A 19,317-nucleotide genomic window follows, 5' to 3' on the forward strand; every position below is an offset into this window, starting at 1 on the left:
TTGTCAGGTGGCTCCTGACAAGTCGTCCTAGTGTGAACCAGCTCTCACTATTTCTCAGATAAGAACACATAATAACACTGATGGTAAACTCTGTGTTAAGAATGAAGGTCACTCCACAAAATATCGAATTGGCACGGAAGATAAAGTAGCATTAACGCTGATGGTCATAGGCTTCTTAAAATCCCAACTGAGCAGGTCTGAGATTGCAAGTCTAATCTCTAAATGAGCACAAACAGCAGGCAATGCAGTGTATGTAATCAGAACAACTTCCAGTCAGAGTTGAAATAGTCTATAGTATGGATACTATAGTGATACAGATTCTGGATGCTTAGACTGAAAAAGGACAAAGGCTACCACAGACAGACAGACATACCACCTCACTCTCAAGAGGCTTTTCTTCTGATAGTCAGCCTGATAGCAATACCTACCACCGATGTATGTCAGTGGCTAAACATAACCAGTTTGAAACTCAACTCCGTCAGGGGAGACTCATGGTTACTTGTACAGCTATGTATTGGCAGATGCCGTCAGTCCATCCTGCATAGTCTGCTGTGTCCTCACTGTGCTGAGCCGTCCTCCTGGCCAGACAGGTTCCCAGTGGGGAGTCAGATGGGGTCAGTACATCCTGCACAGTCCACTGTGTGCTTACTGTACTGAGCCGTCCTTCCAGCCAGACAGGTTCCCAGTGGGGAGTGATGGAGATGTATGAGCCTCAACTTGGGTGTACGAGCCTCAGTGCCTCACTCCCCGAATTCTTGTTCACTCCCTTCCTTCCAGTCAGGGGAGTGGCGCTTGGCAGCAGATTGTTAAAAGCCATAATGACCGGGGGTGTGCAGGGGCAGGCACACCAACGCGTTTCGCCCACAGGTCACGTAGATTTCCTCAGGTTAACGTGACACTCAATTTCTTGGCAATTTAAAGGCTTTATGGTGCCCGTATAAGGGGGATGTCTGGCGACGTCACGCCAGGCCAAACCATAATTGTTATAACCTATCATAGGGTCAGAGATGTGTTGGTACTAATCACAGTATATCGCCATCTTGTGGCTATTTACCATACAGTTCAACTTTTTGCTATGAAATTCATAGACAAATACATGTATTTGCCCAGTTAGCTACATGCACACCATTAGGGTAAGCTAATACCATTGATGGATACATTTATACAGTTGTGCTCATAAGTTTACATACCCTGGCAGAATTTATGATTTCTTGGCCATTTTTCAGAGAATATGAATAACACACAAATGTTTCACTCATGGTTAGTGTTTGTCTGAAGCCATTTATTATCAATCAAATGTGTTTACTCTTTTTAAATAATAAACAGGAACTGCCCAAATGACCCTGAACAAAAGTTTGCATACCCTGGTGATTTTGGCCTGATAACATGCACACAAGTTCACACAAAAAGGGGTTTGAATGGCTATTAGGAGGTAACCATCCTCACCTGGGATCTGATTGCTTGTAATATATATCTATATATCTATATATAGATATATATATATATATATATATATATATATATATATATATATATATATATCTATATCTATATCTAGATATCTATCAATGAGTTTCTGGACTGGTGTTTCTGGAGTCATGGGAAAGCAAAAATTGTCATAGGATCTGCGGGAAAATCTAACTGTATAAAAAACAGGAAAGGGATATAAAAAGATATATCTATATCTCTCTCTCTCTCTCTCTCTCTCTCTACATCTATATCTACATCTACATCTATATCTACATCTATCTAAGCCACAACTGCCAGAAAAATTGTTCGGGATGGATGCAAAAAAAAAAAAAAAAACCCAAAAATAACTTCAGGTGAAATACAGGACTCTGAAAACATGTGGTGTGGCTGTTTCAAGATGCACAATAAGAAGGCACTTGAAGAAAGATGGGCTGCATGGTCGAGTCATCAGAAGAAAGCCATTACTATGCAAATGGCACAAACTATCCCACTTATAATACGCCAAACAGCACAGAGACAAGCTTGGAGTGATGAGACCAAAATTTAGTTTTTTGGCCACAACCATAAACGCTTCATTTGGAGTCAACAAGACCTATGATGAAAGGTACACCATTCCTACTGTGAATCACAGAGGTGGATCACTGATGTTTTGGAGATGTGTGAGCTACAAAAAGGCACAGGAAATTTGGTCAAAATTGATGGCAAGATGAATGCAGTATGTTATCAAAAAATGGGATGTACTTTGACATTCAAACATGACAATGATCCAAAACACAAGGCCAAGTTGACCCGTCATTGGCTACAGCAGAATAAAGTGAAGGTTCTGGAGTGGCCATCTCAGTCTCCTGACCTCAATATCATGTGCAAATGTGCAGTTCATGCAAGACAGCCCAAAAATTTACAGGAACTGGAGGCTTTTGCCAAGAGGAATGGTTAGCTTTACCATTTAAGAAGATAAAAAGCCTCATCCACAAACATCACAAAAGACTTTAAGCTGTCATTGATGTTAAAGGGGGCAATACAAGGTATTAAGAACTGGGGTATGTAAACTTTTGATCAGGGTCATTTGGGTAGTTCCTGTTGTGATTATGATTTAAAAAGAGTAAAAACACAGTTGATTGATAATAAATGGATTCAGCCAAACACTAACCATGAGTGAAAAAAAAGTTTGTGTGTTATCATTCATATTCTCTGAAAAATGGCCAAGAAATCATAAATTCTGCCAGGGTATGTAAACTTATGAGCACAACTGTAGATCTAGGCCCAGTTATTCTTCAACACGAGTACATATCCACTAGATCGGCAGGACCCCTAATAGCTCATCCATCACTACATTCTATCGCTATCCTAAGGGGTTCAACATAGACAGGCAGTAGTGTTCCCCAGGGTGTACGGAACATCTGAAGATTTAGTTCAGTGTGCAACCCTTTAGGGGCCAGGGGCCATCTTAATGATTGTTTCACTGATTGAGGAACTGCTAGAGTTGTAAGTGAGTCTATCTGCCCGTTCCAAACTGAGAGCATGAAGTTTTGTAGGTGACGCATGTGAAACAGGGCCCAAAAGACTTTGGGAATGGACAACGTCATCCGGCCTAAAACCCTCATCAAGTATTTTATTGACGATTGAGGATTCCGGCAGGGTATCGAAATTGCTGACATCAGGTTCAGACTTCTTCATGAGAAATATCTTGTTCACTGTTGAATTGATCACATGGCCTAAGAACGTCACTTTGAGATGGCTGGAGTTGTGATTTTTCCAGGTTTATCAACTATCCTAATTTTTGAAGATGGTTGATAATCAGATCTAGATACTGCTTTACTTCCTCCACCAAGTCCACGAAGAGAAGAAGGTCATCTACATAGGGAATAATCTGTACCCTGGCAGCTCTCAACCCCTGTAAAGCTTCTACCAGAACCTTGGTGACAGAAGTCCCCTTGCAGTGTGGATCGATTCCATCTGAAACTTTATCTCACAAAAGAGTTCACTTTTTTCAGCTTCAGAATGAACCTGTATTTTCCTGAGGGCTTTTTCCTCAAAAATATGTGAAAGAAGAAACCACCTTCTGCTTGAACCTGTGGAATCAGGCTTATCGTGTTCTGGTGCAACATGTCTTGCAGTAGAGTTGTCATTGCTGGGGATTTTGTTTCGTCCTTTGGAAGTCATCAGAAAAAAAATCTGTTTGGGGGTTGTTGAATTCTATCCTGTACCCCAAGGCGATGAGATCCATGACAAAATTACTGTTCGTAATTTCTTGCCATGGTGCAAGGAAGGACCTCAGTCTCCCACCAGACACGGTCTAGTCACTGGGGTTTAGCCTTTGACTGAGCTGGGTTGACATTAAACACTTTCCTCTCGTTCCCTCTGTTGTATTACCATCTCCTGTTCTGTTCTTGCTTGCTAGGGTCTTTAACTTGTGGAAGGGACGAAAATTATTTTTCATTGTTTTCTTGGAATAGGGAATCCCTCCTTTTTGTCTGCGGTCCTTTCCAGGACTGACTAACTCTTTCCCGAGCAATAGTTCACCTGAAAATGGAGGTGTGCACAATTTTGAAGCGACATCCCCGCTCCATGATTTAAGCCAAACCGCTCTCCTAGCTGCATGAAAGCCGTGGATCTGGCCGTAAATTTTGCCGATTCTGTAGAGGAATCCACGATGTAAGCTACTGCTTTACGAAGAGTAGGAAGGTGTACAAAATTTCATCCCTCGGGGTGTCGCTTTCCAGGAGTAAGCGGAACCGCTTCAACCAGAGGTCTAGAGTTCTCACCACGCAAGAAGTGGCCAGCGCTGGCTTGAAATTCACCTAGCAAGCCTCCCATGCCCATTTTAGCCTTCTGCCTTCCTGTCCATTGGGTCCTTCAGAACACCCGCATCTTCAAAAGGACAATGTGGACCTTTTGGACACTTTCGATAATGAGGCCTCCAGTTTGGGGCATTTATCCCATAAGCCGGTGTCCTCTTCTCTCAAAGGAAACAAAAAAGTCTCTTTAAATTTTTGGGGGAAAAAAACTTTTTCCGGTTCTTTCCATTCCCGGAGAATCACATCTATTAAAAAGTGTCATGGACTGGGAAGGTCCTGGCTTATTTTGTTTGCAGACCTGCATATAGTTGATCGTGGACTGAGAGCTCCTTATTCTCTTCCCTTCCCATGCCCAGTATAACATAGATGGCATCTAGTAATCCTTCTGTATCTTCAGAAGGAAAGAGGAAGCACTGACATTTAGAAATATTTTCCTCTTTTAGCTCCCCTTCCTCTGACTCGGAGTCAGAGTTCAAACTTTCTTCCAACTCCTCCAATGTTCCTTGTTCCAGAGGGACCACCGCTGGAACCTGCAAGATTGTTACAGGAGTGGCGCTGGTACTAGGTAAAGGTTCTGATCCTGAGGTGCCTAGATTGATCATTTGAAATTATTGCACTTCTTTTTTCATGGTTTTCTAGTAGTCCTTTAAAAAGAGATCCAGCCTAATTTTTTTTTTAAATCATCCACGCATTCCTGACAGAGACTTTTCTTCCAGCTGGAAGACAATTTCTTCTTACAGGTTGAATTTTTTTTTTAGGCAAGTCTCCCTTGTTCTCTCTCTTTTAACTTCTTTTCCTACAAACAGGGGTACACAAAATGATAGGGCTCTTTAAAATAGAATTGAAAGCTAAAAGGACACATTCCCAAACCCGAACACCCCCACACAGGGCTAGAGACACAACCAAAAAGAGAAGAAAGGGTGAACGCTGCAGAAAAAACAAGCCGTTTTTTGGCGATTAACCCCCCAGAGTGATGACCACAAACAAACAGGCCCTGCAAAAGTAGAACAAAATTCATGTGCTGGCCTACCTCCTAACCACCCATGAAAACATCCACTGCCCCCTCCACCAGGCATGAAGAAAAAAAAAAAAAAAAAAAAAAAAAAAAAAAGGAGGTGCCACTGCCCCCTTTTTCTTACCTTAGGGCAGGAGTCCACGAGCGTCCTTAGACCTGTCTCCCCGCAAGAGGCCCCCTCCATGGTGCACGACAGGGATCAGTAAGATGGCGCCCAGCGCTGTCTTCTCCACCCCCTTAAGTCCTACAGGGAGGATCCTGGCCTGGCGCTGTGGATACAGCGCTGCATTGGGGATTGCAGAGGTCGTGGGGTGTTCCATAGCCCAGTCTGCCTCCAGGCCGTGTTTGCCATCCAAAATATGGCCGCCGGACGACTTCTTGCTGCCCAGACGTCACTGTCATGCATCGGCGCCACACCTTCGAGAAGAGCCGCATGGAGATCGGCGTCCGAACGCCGGGACTCGAGCTGCAGGAGCTGCCCCCCAATCCCCCGGGAGGACGCCTGTGAGTACCAATTCCACCCTGCCAGAACATCCCCACACTTGTAGATGTTCCGATGACCAGCTCTAGAAAAAAAAAAAAAAAAAAAGGGGGGGGGGGGTGGCTAGGTGTTCCCCGAGCTTCCCTCTTTTAGGCAGTGATAAAAAAAGAGAACCCTGTACTGCTGGCATCCCCAGGTACACTGTGCCTGTTCCTGGGATGCCGCAGCCAGGAGCCCCCTGCCACCTAGTACGAAGGTATAGCAGGAAAACAAATAGCCTAAATCATGCTCCTGCCTGGAGGATACACAAGAACTGAGGGTATACTATGGGGCATGCTTTAAACAATGTGGATCATGCGTTTCCTGTGATAGGTGGGAGGAGCCTCTCTCTCTCTCTCGAAGCTGTCCTGGAAGATGACTTGGGAAAAATTTTCGCCTGCTCCCCTCTTAGCCTGAACAGGGAATTTCTTCCCTTTGTGTGCAGAGCGGGATAACACTTGATCCAATCCTGGACCAAAGAGGAAACAGCCCTCAACAGGTAGGCCACAGAGATGAGATTGCGACACGTGGTCTCCCTCCCATGTCTTGATCCAGATCACCTGGCTGAGTTAAGAAGGGCCGCTGACTTTGCAGTAGCTCTGACAGTCTCCACCGCGGCATCCGCCAAATATGCAACTGCCTTGCCAATCGCCTCCACCAACGGTCTATTTACCCACGCATACATATTTCTAGCAATACAGGCAGATGCCAAAGCAGGGGCCATGGCCGCTGTATTTACATCCCAGTGCCTGCACAATAGTGACTCAGACCTATTGTCCATCTGGTTGCTGATATTTCCCGAATCCTCAAAGGAAAGATCGGACTGCTTTGACACTTGGGGTAGTGAGGCATCTAGCATTAGGATCTTGAACAACGTCTCCTCTTCCTCCTCCCTAAATGGACACCTCCATTTCCAGGTCTTAAGTTTTAGCGCCTTCCTCTCCAGTTCCTTTAAATACCTCCCTCTCCGCTGTACATTTTATTCTGGACCGAGACCTGCGCCGGAGGCTCCGGATATCCTCAGAGGCATAAATTGCTCTTAAGAGTCCCTTCATGTCCTCTACAGCAAAAAGGTGCCTGCCTGGTCTAGAATCCTCACTATCCTGGCTGCCCAGATCTAAACCCTCCCCATCCTCTAAGGAGCTTTGACCTGAACCCCCTGACTCTTCCAACTCTTTATCATCAGAATTCTAAGAGGGAGGTTTCTGGGAACCCCACAGGCTGTTTGTGGATGTTCCTTCCTGGGAAGAGGAGCCTTCCTTGCCAAAAAGAGCCTCCTGTCTAGCCCCTAATGTTGTTTTAAAAAGACTGAAGGGTGACCAACATGTTGGTCTGTACTGACAAAAAAAATCCTTCATGACAGCAGAGGTTTTTTTTCCCAGAAAGCTTGTGGATGCATTTATAATGGAAGGGCCTAGTGTGGTCCTGCTGTATTTTATCATGCAGTAACCACAACGTTTAGAGCGGGAGAAGGCCACGATTTGGGCAGTATACTGGCGCTTCTTTGGCCGGATCCACTTGGCTCTGGGAATAAACATAAAAACACAATGTCCCAGTTAGAGTGCTTCCCTGGGTGGCTCCACTCCTGCCTGGCCCCCTGTACCACCAGCAGTGGTGAGGGTTGGACCTCCCCCACTTCTGTCCCCTGCCAGCCGAGTCGACTCACCGCCTGTGGTCTCCTCCTGGACTGCAGCTACCACTGGCTCGTCCTATCTCTCCATCCTGCAGGAGGTCCATACCCGGCCGCCTGCCGATCCACCACCTGCGTGGAGAAAGGGACTAGGACCCCCAACTCCTTTCCCATGTTGGGCCTTATGTTCTCTCAGGCCGCCTTCTGACACCATCTTGCCAGATGTTCCGCCCCCGGAAGAGACTTCGCAGAGCGAAAACAAGGCTTTGCTTGTTCCGCTTATGGACCTGCACCAAAGCGCTTTTGGTCCGGCCACCTCAGATGCGGCCAATTTCCTGCCTGAACAAACGCCGCCGCTCCGGGCCCACAGTCTATAAACAAGCCGCTCCTATGACCACGCACCTGACAGCTAGCCTCCCTGCGTCCAGCACAACCCTGCCTGGCTGGGAGGAGAGAGGGGGAACCAGGCACAGCTTCCCTACGCGGGGGAAGCTCCAGAAAACAAGGGAGAAATGCCTCCTGACACACCTCTGATGGTTCCCCTGCAAGTTGGAACCCCAAGCACCTACCTGAACTGTGCCACCATCCCCAGCTTTGCGGTCCAGCTCTCAGGGGAGATCTTCCGCCCCAGGCCTAAGGTCAGTTAGAAAATAAACGTATCACTGCAACCCCGGGGAAACACAATCAAAAACTGGGGAGCGGGGGTTTTACCCTCCATTATTGATTAAATTTAAAAAAAAAAAAAAAAAAATCTAAAAGTATGAAACCCTCTGATCATAGCTACAACCTATGTACAGACCCAAGAACCAAAAGCACAGACATTTCACCACTTAAGTGCCCAAGAGATTCCATTAGCTGGATTAACCCTCCAGCATTCGAAATAAAAGAAAAACAAATGCAACATCAAATATGGTTCGATAAGATATGTTAAAGCATATATTCACATTTTTACCATATACCGAGTCAAACCTAAAAAAAAAAAATTATTGTAGCAGACCACAGTGCTGAAAGCATTTCTATGTTTCATTATTATTGTATATAACATGTAAGAAGATTTCAGGCAGATTATGAGAAGCTTTTATGAGTACCTGGGGGATTTACTGATTATACCCAAGTAATGCAAATAGGTGAAACCAGGGAATGTAAAATATATACACACAAAGCCATAGGGAGCTGAACACAGCTATTACAGGTAGCAAACAAACTTACCAAAACTCCACCCTAGGGGAGGCTCAATCTTAAGAACAAAATCCCCCTGAAAGAATAAAAGATGAAACATACTGTAATTACACCAGTCTTGAGGACAGTAATATGCTATGTGCAAGTACATAATCTAGACTTGCAAAATATTTTATTTTTCTGTGTTGGCCTAATGAGAATTTTTTTCATAGGCAAGTGTCTCCATCGGACTTAAAGTGGCTCTAAAGGCAACACATATTTTGCTTGAATGCATTCCCTGCATTAAAAGGGTTGTAAACCCTTGCCGTTTTTCACCTTAATGCTTTATGCATTAAGGTGAAAAACCTTCTTTACTGTAGCAGCGTCCCCGAGCCCCGAAATTCTCACGACGGGAACGAGCACACCAGCTACGGCCGGTGTCTCGTGTCCTGATTGGATAGATTGATAGCAGCACAGCCATTTACTCCCGCTGCTGTCAATCAAATCCAAGGACGCGGGCCCCGGGGTGAGAGCTTCTTCTAGGAGGTTATACGATGCAGGGAGGAGCCGCGAGAGCCGCGGGGGGACCCAAGAAGACGAGGATCTGTGCAAAACCAACTGCACAGTGGAGGAAAGTATGACATGTTTGTTATTTAACAAAAAAAATTTTTTTTTAAAAAAGGGGCCTTACAATCACTTTAAGGTAAAAAAAAAAGTCCTATCTCAATCCAGCGCTGTATCCATATCTGTAGCAGCGCTGGTCTGTGTTCCTCTAACAGGACACAGAGACAGCAGCAGGAGTCATTGGATCCTGCTGCTGTCAATCAAATCCTGTGAGGAGGGAGTAGGACCAAGCTGCCCTGTGAGTCTATGGACGCACACAGCCTGGCTCACGAGCAAGCCAGCAGGTGTGTCCTAATAGCAAGCAGCTTGCCATGGGGGCACACACAGAAGAGGAACTTTGCTGACCCCCTCCACACTGCCCTACAAACTACTGACTCCTGTACTTGACCCTAGAAACCACCAACCCCTGTACACTGCCCTACATATTATTCACACTGGCCAGAACTCAATGCAGCAAGTCCGGCCAGAACTCGGAGCAGGCAGCCAGGCCAGATTTGACACCATCCAGGTCTGAAACTAATCAGGCAAGTCAGCCTGCAGTAGCAGTTATTCTGCCTTCTGAATGGACTTCTGCATCAGACTTGTTGACCAATTACTCTCCAAAAATTGATCTCTTCCATGTCGTTCGGGCAGATCTACATCCCTCAAACGGTTGCCTACCCCTGATATAGAGGTACTGCAATATGCACTTCTGATCCACAGAACCATTCACAAAAAGATTTCCAGATATACATAGTTACATAGTAGGTGAGGTTGAAAAAAGACACAAGTCCATCAAGTCCAACCTATGTGTGTGATTATGTGTCAGTATTACATTACCTATCCCTGTATATTGCGGTTATTCAGGTGATTATCTAATAGTTTCTTGAAGCTATCAATGCTCCCCGCTGAGACCACCGCCTGTGGAAGGGAATTCCACATCCTTGCCGCTCTTACAGTAAAGAACCCTCTACGTAGTTTAAGGTTAAACCTCTTTTCTTCTAATTGTAATGAGTGGCCACGAGTCTTATTAAACTCTCTTCTGCGAAAAAGTTTTATCCCTATTGTGGGGTCACCAGTACAGTATTTGTAAATTGAAATCATATCCCCTCTCAAGCGTCTCTTCTCCAGAGAGAATAAGTTCAGTGCTCGCAACCTTTCCTCATAACTAAGATCCTCCAGACCCTTTATTAGCTTTGTTGCCCTTCTTTGTACTCGCTCCATTTCCAGTACGTCCCTCCTGAGGACTGGTGCCCAGAACTGGACAGCATACTCCAGGTGCGGGCGGACCAGAGTCTTGTAGAGCGGGAGAATTATCGTTTTATCTCTGCAGTTGATCCCCTTTTTAATGCATGCCAATATTCTGTTTGCTTTATTAGCAGCAGCTTGGCATTGCATGCCATTGCTGAGCCTATCATCCACTAGGACCCCCAGGTCCTTTTCCATCCTAGATTCCCCCAGAGGTTCTCCCCCCAGTGTATAGATTGCATTCATATTTTTGCCACCCAAATGCATTATTTTACATTTTTCTACATTGAACCTCATTTGCCATGTAGTCGCCCACCCCATTAATTTGTTCAGGTCTTTTTGCAAGATTTCCACATCCTGCGGAGAAGTTATTGCCCTGCTTAGCTTAGTATCGTCTGCAAATACAGAGATTGAACTGTTTATCCCATCCTCCAGGTCGTTTATGAACAAATTAAATAGGATTGGTCCCAGCACAGAACCTTGGGGAACCCCACTACCCACCCCTGACCATTCTGAGTACTCCCCATTTCTCACCACCCTCTGAACACGCCCTTGCAGCCAGTTTTCAATCCATGTACTCACCCTATGGTCCATGCCAACGCACCTTATTTTGTACAGTAAACGTTTATGGGGAACAATCTTAGAAAAGAAGGGGGGAATAACCTTCCAGGTTAACCTTCCATTTTATGGTGGTTGGTTATAATAGGATTTTTAGAACAGCTTACCTGTAAAATCCTTTTCTTTGAAGTACATCACGGGACACAGAGCCATAGTAGTTACTAATTGGGTTATATAGGCCACCTTTAGGTGATGGACACTGGCACACCCTAAACAGGAAGTTCAACTCCCTATATAACCCCTCTCCCTACAGGGAGTACCTCAGTTTTGTAGCATAGCAATACACGTGTATACCCAAAAAGAGGGGAGGGACCTCTGTGTCCCGTGATGTACTTCAAAGAAAAGGATTTTACAGGTAAGCCGTTATAAAAATCCTATTTTCTTAATCGTACATCACAGGACACAGAACCATAGTAGTAACTAAGTGGGATGTCCCAGAACAATGCCAACATAGGGGAGGGAGACACAAACAAAAGTAGGGTGCCAACAGGCCTGAGGACCTATACTACTGCATGCAGTACACTGCGCCCAAGGGCGATAGCCTCATACCTTCTTACATCCACCTGATAGAATCTGGTAAATGTATGGACTGAAGACTAAGTTGCGGCCTTGCAGATTTGAGCCATGGAGGCTTGCTGATGCACTGCCCATGAAGCACTAACAGCCCTGGTGGAGTGCACTTTGATTTGAAAAGGTGGAACCTTCCCTTCAAACCATTAGCTTGAATAATTACCGTACTTGCCAGATCCACTTAGAAATAGTAGATTTCGACTCTGCCTGTCCTTTTCTAGGACCTTCAGGCAACACAAACAAAAACATCTGATTTTTGTTTTTGTTTTTTAATCTGTGTAGTCGTATTCAAATAGACTTTGGCTGCTCCCACTACATCAAGAGAATGTAGCAATCATTCTTCCGTTAGAACAGGGTTCTGGAAAAAATGAAGGTAGAACAATATCCTGGTTTAGATGAAAACACCTTCGGCAGAAAGCTAGGATGAGGACGCAAAACCACCTTATGCTTGTGAATAATTAAATATGGCTCTTTACAAGAAAGAGCAGCCAATTCTGATACCCTTCTTGCAGAAGAAATGGCAACCAGAAAAACCAACTTGTCAAAAGGATCAAGGGAGTATGTCATATCGGTCCAAAAGGCTGTCTTTGTAAACCTGACAAAACCAAATTCAAGTTCCAAGGTTTTAAGGGTGACCTAACCGGCGGATTAATTTGTGTCACCGGACCAGGGAATACGAAGCACGTGGTTGTTGGAATAATAATGATAAGGCAGAGACCTGGCCCTTGATGCCAGCTTCATTTCTAATCCTGTTTACAGAAAAGGCAAGGAATATACCTTCTAGGATGCCAACCCCTGGACTCACACCAGGACATATGCCTTCCAGACTCTATAACATATGACTCTGGAAGCTGGCTTTCTTGTATTAATCAAGGTAGATATCACTGAGCCTGAAAGCCCACGATTCTTCAGAATGTGGGTTTTAAATAGCTAAACCATTAAATATAGCATTTGTAAGATAGGATGGAATAATGGTCCCTGCGAGAGCAGGTCTGGACGTGGTGGTAGGGTCCATGGGTCCCCTAGCACCATCCTTATGATCTCTGCATACCAAGATCTTCTGGGCCCCACTGGGGCCACAAGAACCACCGACTTCTTTTCCTGCTTGATCCTGCGAAGAAGTCGTGGTAGCAGCAGAATAGGAGGGAATGCATAAATCAATGAGAACTGATCCCACGGCGTCACCGACGCATCTGTTCCATATGCGAGAGGATCCCTCGTTTTTGACACAAAGTTGACGACTTAAGTAGTCTGCCTGCCAACTCTCTACCCCTGGAATGAAGATTGGAGATATCCGCGGCACCTGCTTTTCTGCCCAGGCTAGGATATGGTTTACCTCTCCCTGGGCTGCATGACTTCTGGTGCCCCCTTGGTGATTGACATAAGCCACTGCTGTGGCATTGTCGGATTGAATCCTGACAGGACAAATCCGCAACCTGAACGTCCAGGCCCTTAGGGCTAGGTGCGCTGCCCAAATCTTTAGAATGTTGATGGGCAAGGTCCTTTCAATTCCGGACCGTTTCCCTTGGACAGTCGCTTCTTTCAGGACTGCTCCAACCCGAAAGGCTGGCAGCTGTTACCATCTTCCAGGTAACTGGTAAGAAAGGATTTCCTTTCTGCAGATTCTTGGATATCTTCCACCAACTGAGGCTCTGGCTCACCCTTTGGCGACAGACGCTTTGGAAATCTAGCACTTGGACCTTCTTGTTCCAGGTAGACAGGATACTGTTTTGCAGCAGTCTTGAATGAGACTGAGCATAAGGAATCACTTCAAATGAAGCTACCATCTTTCCCAACAACCTTATGCAAAGGCGACTAGATGGACCCTTCTTTGCCCTGACCACCTGAACCAGTTCCTTTACAGAACTGATCTTTGCCTGAGGTAAAAGCCACCCTCTTCTGAGCTGTATCTATAACCAGACCCAAGTATTCTTAGTCTTCTTAATGGTTTTAAAGAAGATCTCTCTAGGTTGAAGACCCAACCTAGGTATTCCAGGTAGCTGATAGTGGAGACCATGCTTTGGTCTAAGCGGGCTACCGACCTGTTTATTCAGAGCAGGTCGTCCAGGTATGCTACAATTGTTAGACCTTGAGTCCTTAATCTGGCCAAAGCAAGGGCCAGAAATTTTGTAAACACCAGAGGTGCAGTAGCTAGACCAAAAAAGGCAATGCTACAACTGAAAGTGAAGTTTTTCTGTTTCAAAAACGATATTTTTGATGAGCGGGGAAAAATAGGCACATGCAGGTATGCATCCCTGATGTCGACTGATTCCAGAAGTTCTCCTCATAGGATGGAGACAACAGATTAGATTGATTCCACGTGGAAAAAGTGGATATTTCAGGTTAGATCCTTGAGATCTAGCATGGGTCTGACATCCCCATTCGGTCTTTTGCACCTTGAAAAGGTTTGAAAAAAACCCCAACCCCTGCTCTATCGTGGGGACCGCCATGACCCTTTTTGAGACAAAAGACGGACAAATGCTTGAAAAAAGGAGACTTCTTTTTCTCTGGATCTATGGACCTTTGCCCTGAGGAAAACGAGGAGACGGGAAATCTCTGAACTCTAATTTGTAGCCTAGAGCTATTATGGAGACCACCCGTCTCAAAACGCCTCCTGCCAGACCCTTGATAACTGCAGAAGTCTTCCCCCCAACTCGAGCGAGCGGGGGCGCCCCTTCATAAGAGGCTTTAGCGTTCTGTTTTGTAGGGGTTTTTTTTCCCCCCCAGGGCTTCTTTTGTCCCTGGGGTTTACCCTGAGGTCCTCTTGAACCTGACAGTGGAGGCCATCGCGACTGCCTGAAGGCAGACGCCCCTGGCACTGGAGAAAAGAGCCCGTTTAAATGAGGGACATTTTACTCCTTTTCTTAACTGGCAAAAGGGTACCTTTTCCCATCCCCAACAGCCTTTCAGCACGGAAGGAAAAAACAGCCAAGAGCTTTGCATGGTGCTTCGGCTGACCACTTTTTTAACCATAAGATTCTACGGATATGCCCCAACCCAAGCGTAAAGCGAGAGGTTTGCAGAATAGAATCTCTGATTGTGTCAATTGCAAAATACCAAGCCCCTGGCAGCTTGGCTAATCGTGAGCTAGCTGTTCAGGGAAAACCTTGAGCACCTGTCTCAAATGGTCTCTCCGGGACTGACATACCCCAATTGCCGCCACTGCAGGTTGAGCTGCTGAACCTGCCAAAGAGAAAATATGAATGAACAGGAAAGGCACGCACGGATAGATCAGGATGGGTGTGTGTGTGGGCGTGAACGGATGCTGAGGTGAGGGAGAGCCGTGCAACTGAACCCGGTCCCTGCTTAATCTCTGTCCCCACGCTGGAAACCACAGGGTGAAGCGGAGAGGGAGACATCGTATGTTCGGATCTCCCGGACCTAGCGGTTCCATACGCTTTCAGTGTCTGAGGAATCCATGCACTTGGAGCTCTCTCGGGTGGACTGTCAGCTGATCGCACTCTGTGTGCGGGAGAGGGGAGCGCACCTGCCCGGAAGCAAGAGTGAGTGGCGGCGGCGGTGGCGGCAGCTGTGTGAGCCGTGCGGAGTGGCGGTGCTCCAAATTTGACTGGAGGGGTGAGTGACCCACAACGGAGGACTCTGGGGGACACACAGGGTGGGCTGGTATTATTATATATATTATATATGGTACTGTGAACCCCCCCTCACAGATAGGACAGTATTTTCCGTCCGCTTAGCCAGCAAAGAAAAAGCGAGGATCTCTCAGCAAGCGGGAGGCTGTTGTATCTCTGCAGGGTGACACTCGCTGAAGCAGCTGGGACAGTATGACTAGAAAGTAGGGGCAGGAGGAGGCATCTGCACAGGAAGGCACAGGGGCCCTAGTACAGCGAAACCCCAAAGAAAAAGGAAGTCAGGTGGCTGCTAAACTAGAACGGTTTGCTCATACACCAAACCAGCTTGCAAGCTTGACACCAAAAAAGAGCAACCATGCAGGGCTGTCGCAGCATCAATCTAGCCAGCCCGGAAGGAGAAGCCTAGGCCCCATTGGGGGGGGGAGCTGCGAATTCTCTGATGGATCCAGGGGCAAGTGGAACACTGGAGGGGGATTCTGGCCCGAGAGTGGAGCTGGGGGACGGTGCAGCAATACCACCAGTCGAGAAGGAGCCATCATTGAAAGATATCTTCCTAGCAGTTAATAGCTGTAAATTATCTATCACCGATCTGTCCATACAACTGAAAAGCATTAAAGCTGAATTGTTGGCGGTAAAAAACGAAATGCAAGTGGTCAGTACCCGGACAGCAGCCCTGGAAGACAGGATTAGCCAGATGGAGGATGATGTTTTTCCTTTAAAACAGGAAGTCTCAGTTATGAAAAGTCAACTTAATGAATGCATGCAAAAAATAGACAGTATGGAAAATAGACTGCGTAGAGAGAACTTAAGGGTGTTGGGACTACCTGAGGGTTGTGAAGGAAATAACCCTGTAAAATTTATGGAAGACTGGCTAAAGGAGAGATTTGGGAAGGAATCACTCTCAGAATTTTTTTCAATCGAGCGGGCGCATAGGGTGCCCACTAGAATTCGGTCCCCGGGGGGTTATCCAAGACCATTGATCCTGAAGCTGTTATGCTTTAAGGATAAAACTACTATCCTTCGGAAGGCAAGAGAGATGAAGAATATACAATATAGGGGCGCAAGGATCTCAATATATCCTGACTTCTCCCCTGAACTCCAGAGGCAGAGAGCAAAATTCTTGGAATGCAAGCGCAAGCTTCAACAGCTAAGAATTAATTACGCATTATTATATCCAGCACGCTTGCGCATAGTGGCTCTGGGGGAAACGCAATTTTTTGACACTCCCACCGAAGTTGTAACTTGGCTAGAAAAAAAACGAAGGAAGAGTACAGCGTGAAGAAGAAATGTAGAAAAGCAGGGACTTTCGTAGTCAACAGAGGACTCTGTCTCCCCTATTTTCCCCTTTTTTTTTTTTTTTTTTTTTTTTTGTAATACGCACATATATATAAGTGAAAGGGGGAGTGGGGTTGGGGGGAGTAAGTAAATTTAACCGTTTATAGGCACAAAAGGTAATAATGGGGATAATTCCCCTCTCAATGGGACCAGGGGTTGTATTGGGTTTTTTTTTCTCACCTTAAGCAATGTGGCTGGTCACAATAGAAGCCATAGGGGTAGGCCCAAAATTGGGCAATGGGGTAGAAAATATATGGGGGGCAGGGAGGGGGTGGGGTGGGATGGGGGGGCGGGGTGGAGTGGGTAGGTGTGTGGGTGGGTGGTGGGAAGGGTGGAACGTAAGTGTGGAGGTAAGGGTGAGAGTGGTAGATGGAAGCATAACCCACAAGAACCACAAGGGTCACAATAAGAGGTGGTTTAATTTTGCTGAGGGGTATAAGGATATAGGTTTCACTTAATGATGCACGATGGAGCAGGTCGTAACAGACCCCGAAATTTAAAAAAACAGATCACTATATGTTCCTGGAATGTGCGGGGAGTAAAAGATAAGGTTAAAAGGCAAGCGATCCTCTCTATGATAGATAAGGGGAGAGTCGAAATACTCTGTCTGCAGGAGACACATCTAGATAAGGATTCAATCAAAATAATGGACCATAAGAAATTTCAGATACAGTATCATTCTACCCACTCCTCCTTTTCAAGGGGGGTGAGTATTTTGATAAAGTCAGGATTGGCTTTCTCCTGCAGCCAGAGTAAGGTTGATATATTTGGGCGGTATATTTTTCTCTACTGTTCAATTGAGAACAGGAAATATGTATTAGCGAACATCTACATTCCCCCCCATTTGGGAGAGAGGTTTTGGATGATTTGACTGGCTTCATGGCGGGTTTTTCAGGGGCTCCGGTTATAGCAGTCGGAGACTTCAATATGACTATGGATAATGGAATAGATAGGTTTCCTTCAAAAAACATCAGTAGAGGAGCACCTAAGAGTCCTCTTGCACAATATTGCGCTGAGGTGGGTTTGGTGGATATCTGGAGAAGGAGGCATCCTGAGGTGAGGCAATACTCTTGTCACTCCAGGACATATGCCACTTTGTCCAGAATAGATTTACTATTGGGCAATGAGGAAGCTTTAAACGTAGTGGAGGATATAGTCTACGAGCCGAGGGGAGTTTCGGACCACTCACCAGTGATAATCAAATTAAAGGGAGAGAGATGCTTTAAAAATGGTGACTGGAAAGTTAATGCCTTTTGGCTCGAGATTATTGAGGAAACAAGTACCATCAGGGAAAGGTTGGCGGAATTCGTAAACCTTAATTCAGGCACTGCTTCATTAGGGATAGTTTGGGATTCCCTGAAGGCTTTTCTTCGGGGAGTTCTAATCCAAAAAATCTCCCATATTAAAAAACAATCACAAATAGAAGAACTAAAAGTAAAGGAGAAAGTTAGAAGAGCGGAAGAACAGTACGTGGAGTCACCAACCCCGCCTAAATATGAGGCGTGGGTGGAGAGCCAAAACGAGTATGGTAGATTGGTTTTGGAAAAGATGGTGAGGAAAAAGTTATTCCAAAAACAGAGGTTTGACTGTGAGGGGGAGTGCGTTGGGAGGACCTTGGCCTTGGTAATTGGAGCTAATGGCCCCCCAAACACTATTCCAGCGATAGAAGGGAAAGAGGGAATAATAAAAACGACTAACCCAGAAATCTTGGTAGAATTTAGGGAATACTTCCAAAACATATATAGCTCGGCGAAGAGGGATATGGATGGGGCAATGGGGGAGTTCTTTGGACAGTTAAAGTTAACCCCTCTTGCAAAAGAAGATCGGGAAATGTTAGAGGCTCCTTTAACACTTGATGAGTTACAAAGAGCTGTGGCAGATATGGCAAACCAGAAAGCCCCAGGTCCCGATGGTCTACCCATTGAGATTTTTAAAAAATATGGGGAGATCTTACTTCCCATGCTCCTGGGGGTGTTCAATGGGACTATGAAGGACGGTAATCTACCGGCATCTATGACAGAAGCCACCATAATAATGCTGTTGAAAGAGGGGAAAAACCCGTTAGATGTGATGTCATATAGGCCGATATCGTTATTATGTTCGGACGTGAAGATTCTGGCAAAAGCCCTGGCAACAAGGCTAAAGAAAATAATTTCAAAATTAATCCATATAGACCAAACCGGGTTTATCCCGGACAGATCAACAAGTACGAACATAAGGCGAGTTTATTTAAATATGCAGATCCCCATAGTAAATAGTGGTAAGAGAGCTTTTCTCTCACTAGATGCAACCAAGGCATTTGATTGCCTGGAATGGCAATATATCTGGAAGGTACTTGCAGAACTCCAATTTGGCCCCGGTTTTGTCCATTGGCTGAGGTTACTATACGATAAGCCAAGAGCTAAGATCAGAGTCAATGGGGAGTGTTCAGAATGGTTCCAATTAAGTAGGGGCACTAGGCAGGGGTGTCCTTTGTCGCCCCTCCTATTTGCCCTAGCAATGGAGCCGTTGGCCGTTGCCATAAGGGCATCTCAGGGGGTACAGGGGTTTAAAAGAAAGAGGGGAGAGGAGAAAATAGCAATGTACGCGGATGGTATCTTGTTATTCCTGGGGGACACACAGGACTCTTTGAGGACGGCCATGGGGTTAATTGAAGATTTTGGATACTTTTCCGGGTTAAAAATTAATTGGGAAAAGTCAGCATTATTGCCAATAGATCCGCTGACTGAGCCCCTTCATCACCAAATTCCCCAGATTAA

The 19,317-nt window shown here is 45.7% G+C and overlaps 1 protein-coding gene across 2 annotated transcripts in view; it reads right to left on the reverse strand.

The window, feature by feature from the left end:
* Positions 1-19,317, reverse strand: part of LOC141101794 (BOS complex subunit NOMO3-like) — a 365,568-nt gene that overhangs the window by 312,570 nt on the left and 33,681 nt on the right. For both annotated transcript variants that reach the window (XM_073591128.1, XM_073591127.1), the window contains one exon: positions 8,643-8,688. In XM_073591128.1, the coding sequence (XP_073447229.1) occupies positions 8,643-8,688 (46 nt within the window). The remainder of the gene's footprint in view (positions 1-8,642; positions 8,689-19,317) is intronic.

The sequence above is a fragment of the Aquarana catesbeiana genome, linkage group LG06 (genome assembly GCF_042186555.1).
Source record: "Aquarana catesbeiana isolate 2022-GZ linkage group LG06, ASM4218655v1, whole genome shotgun sequence".
NCBI lineage: Eukaryota > Metazoa > Chordata > Amphibia > Anura > Ranidae > Aquarana > Aquarana catesbeiana.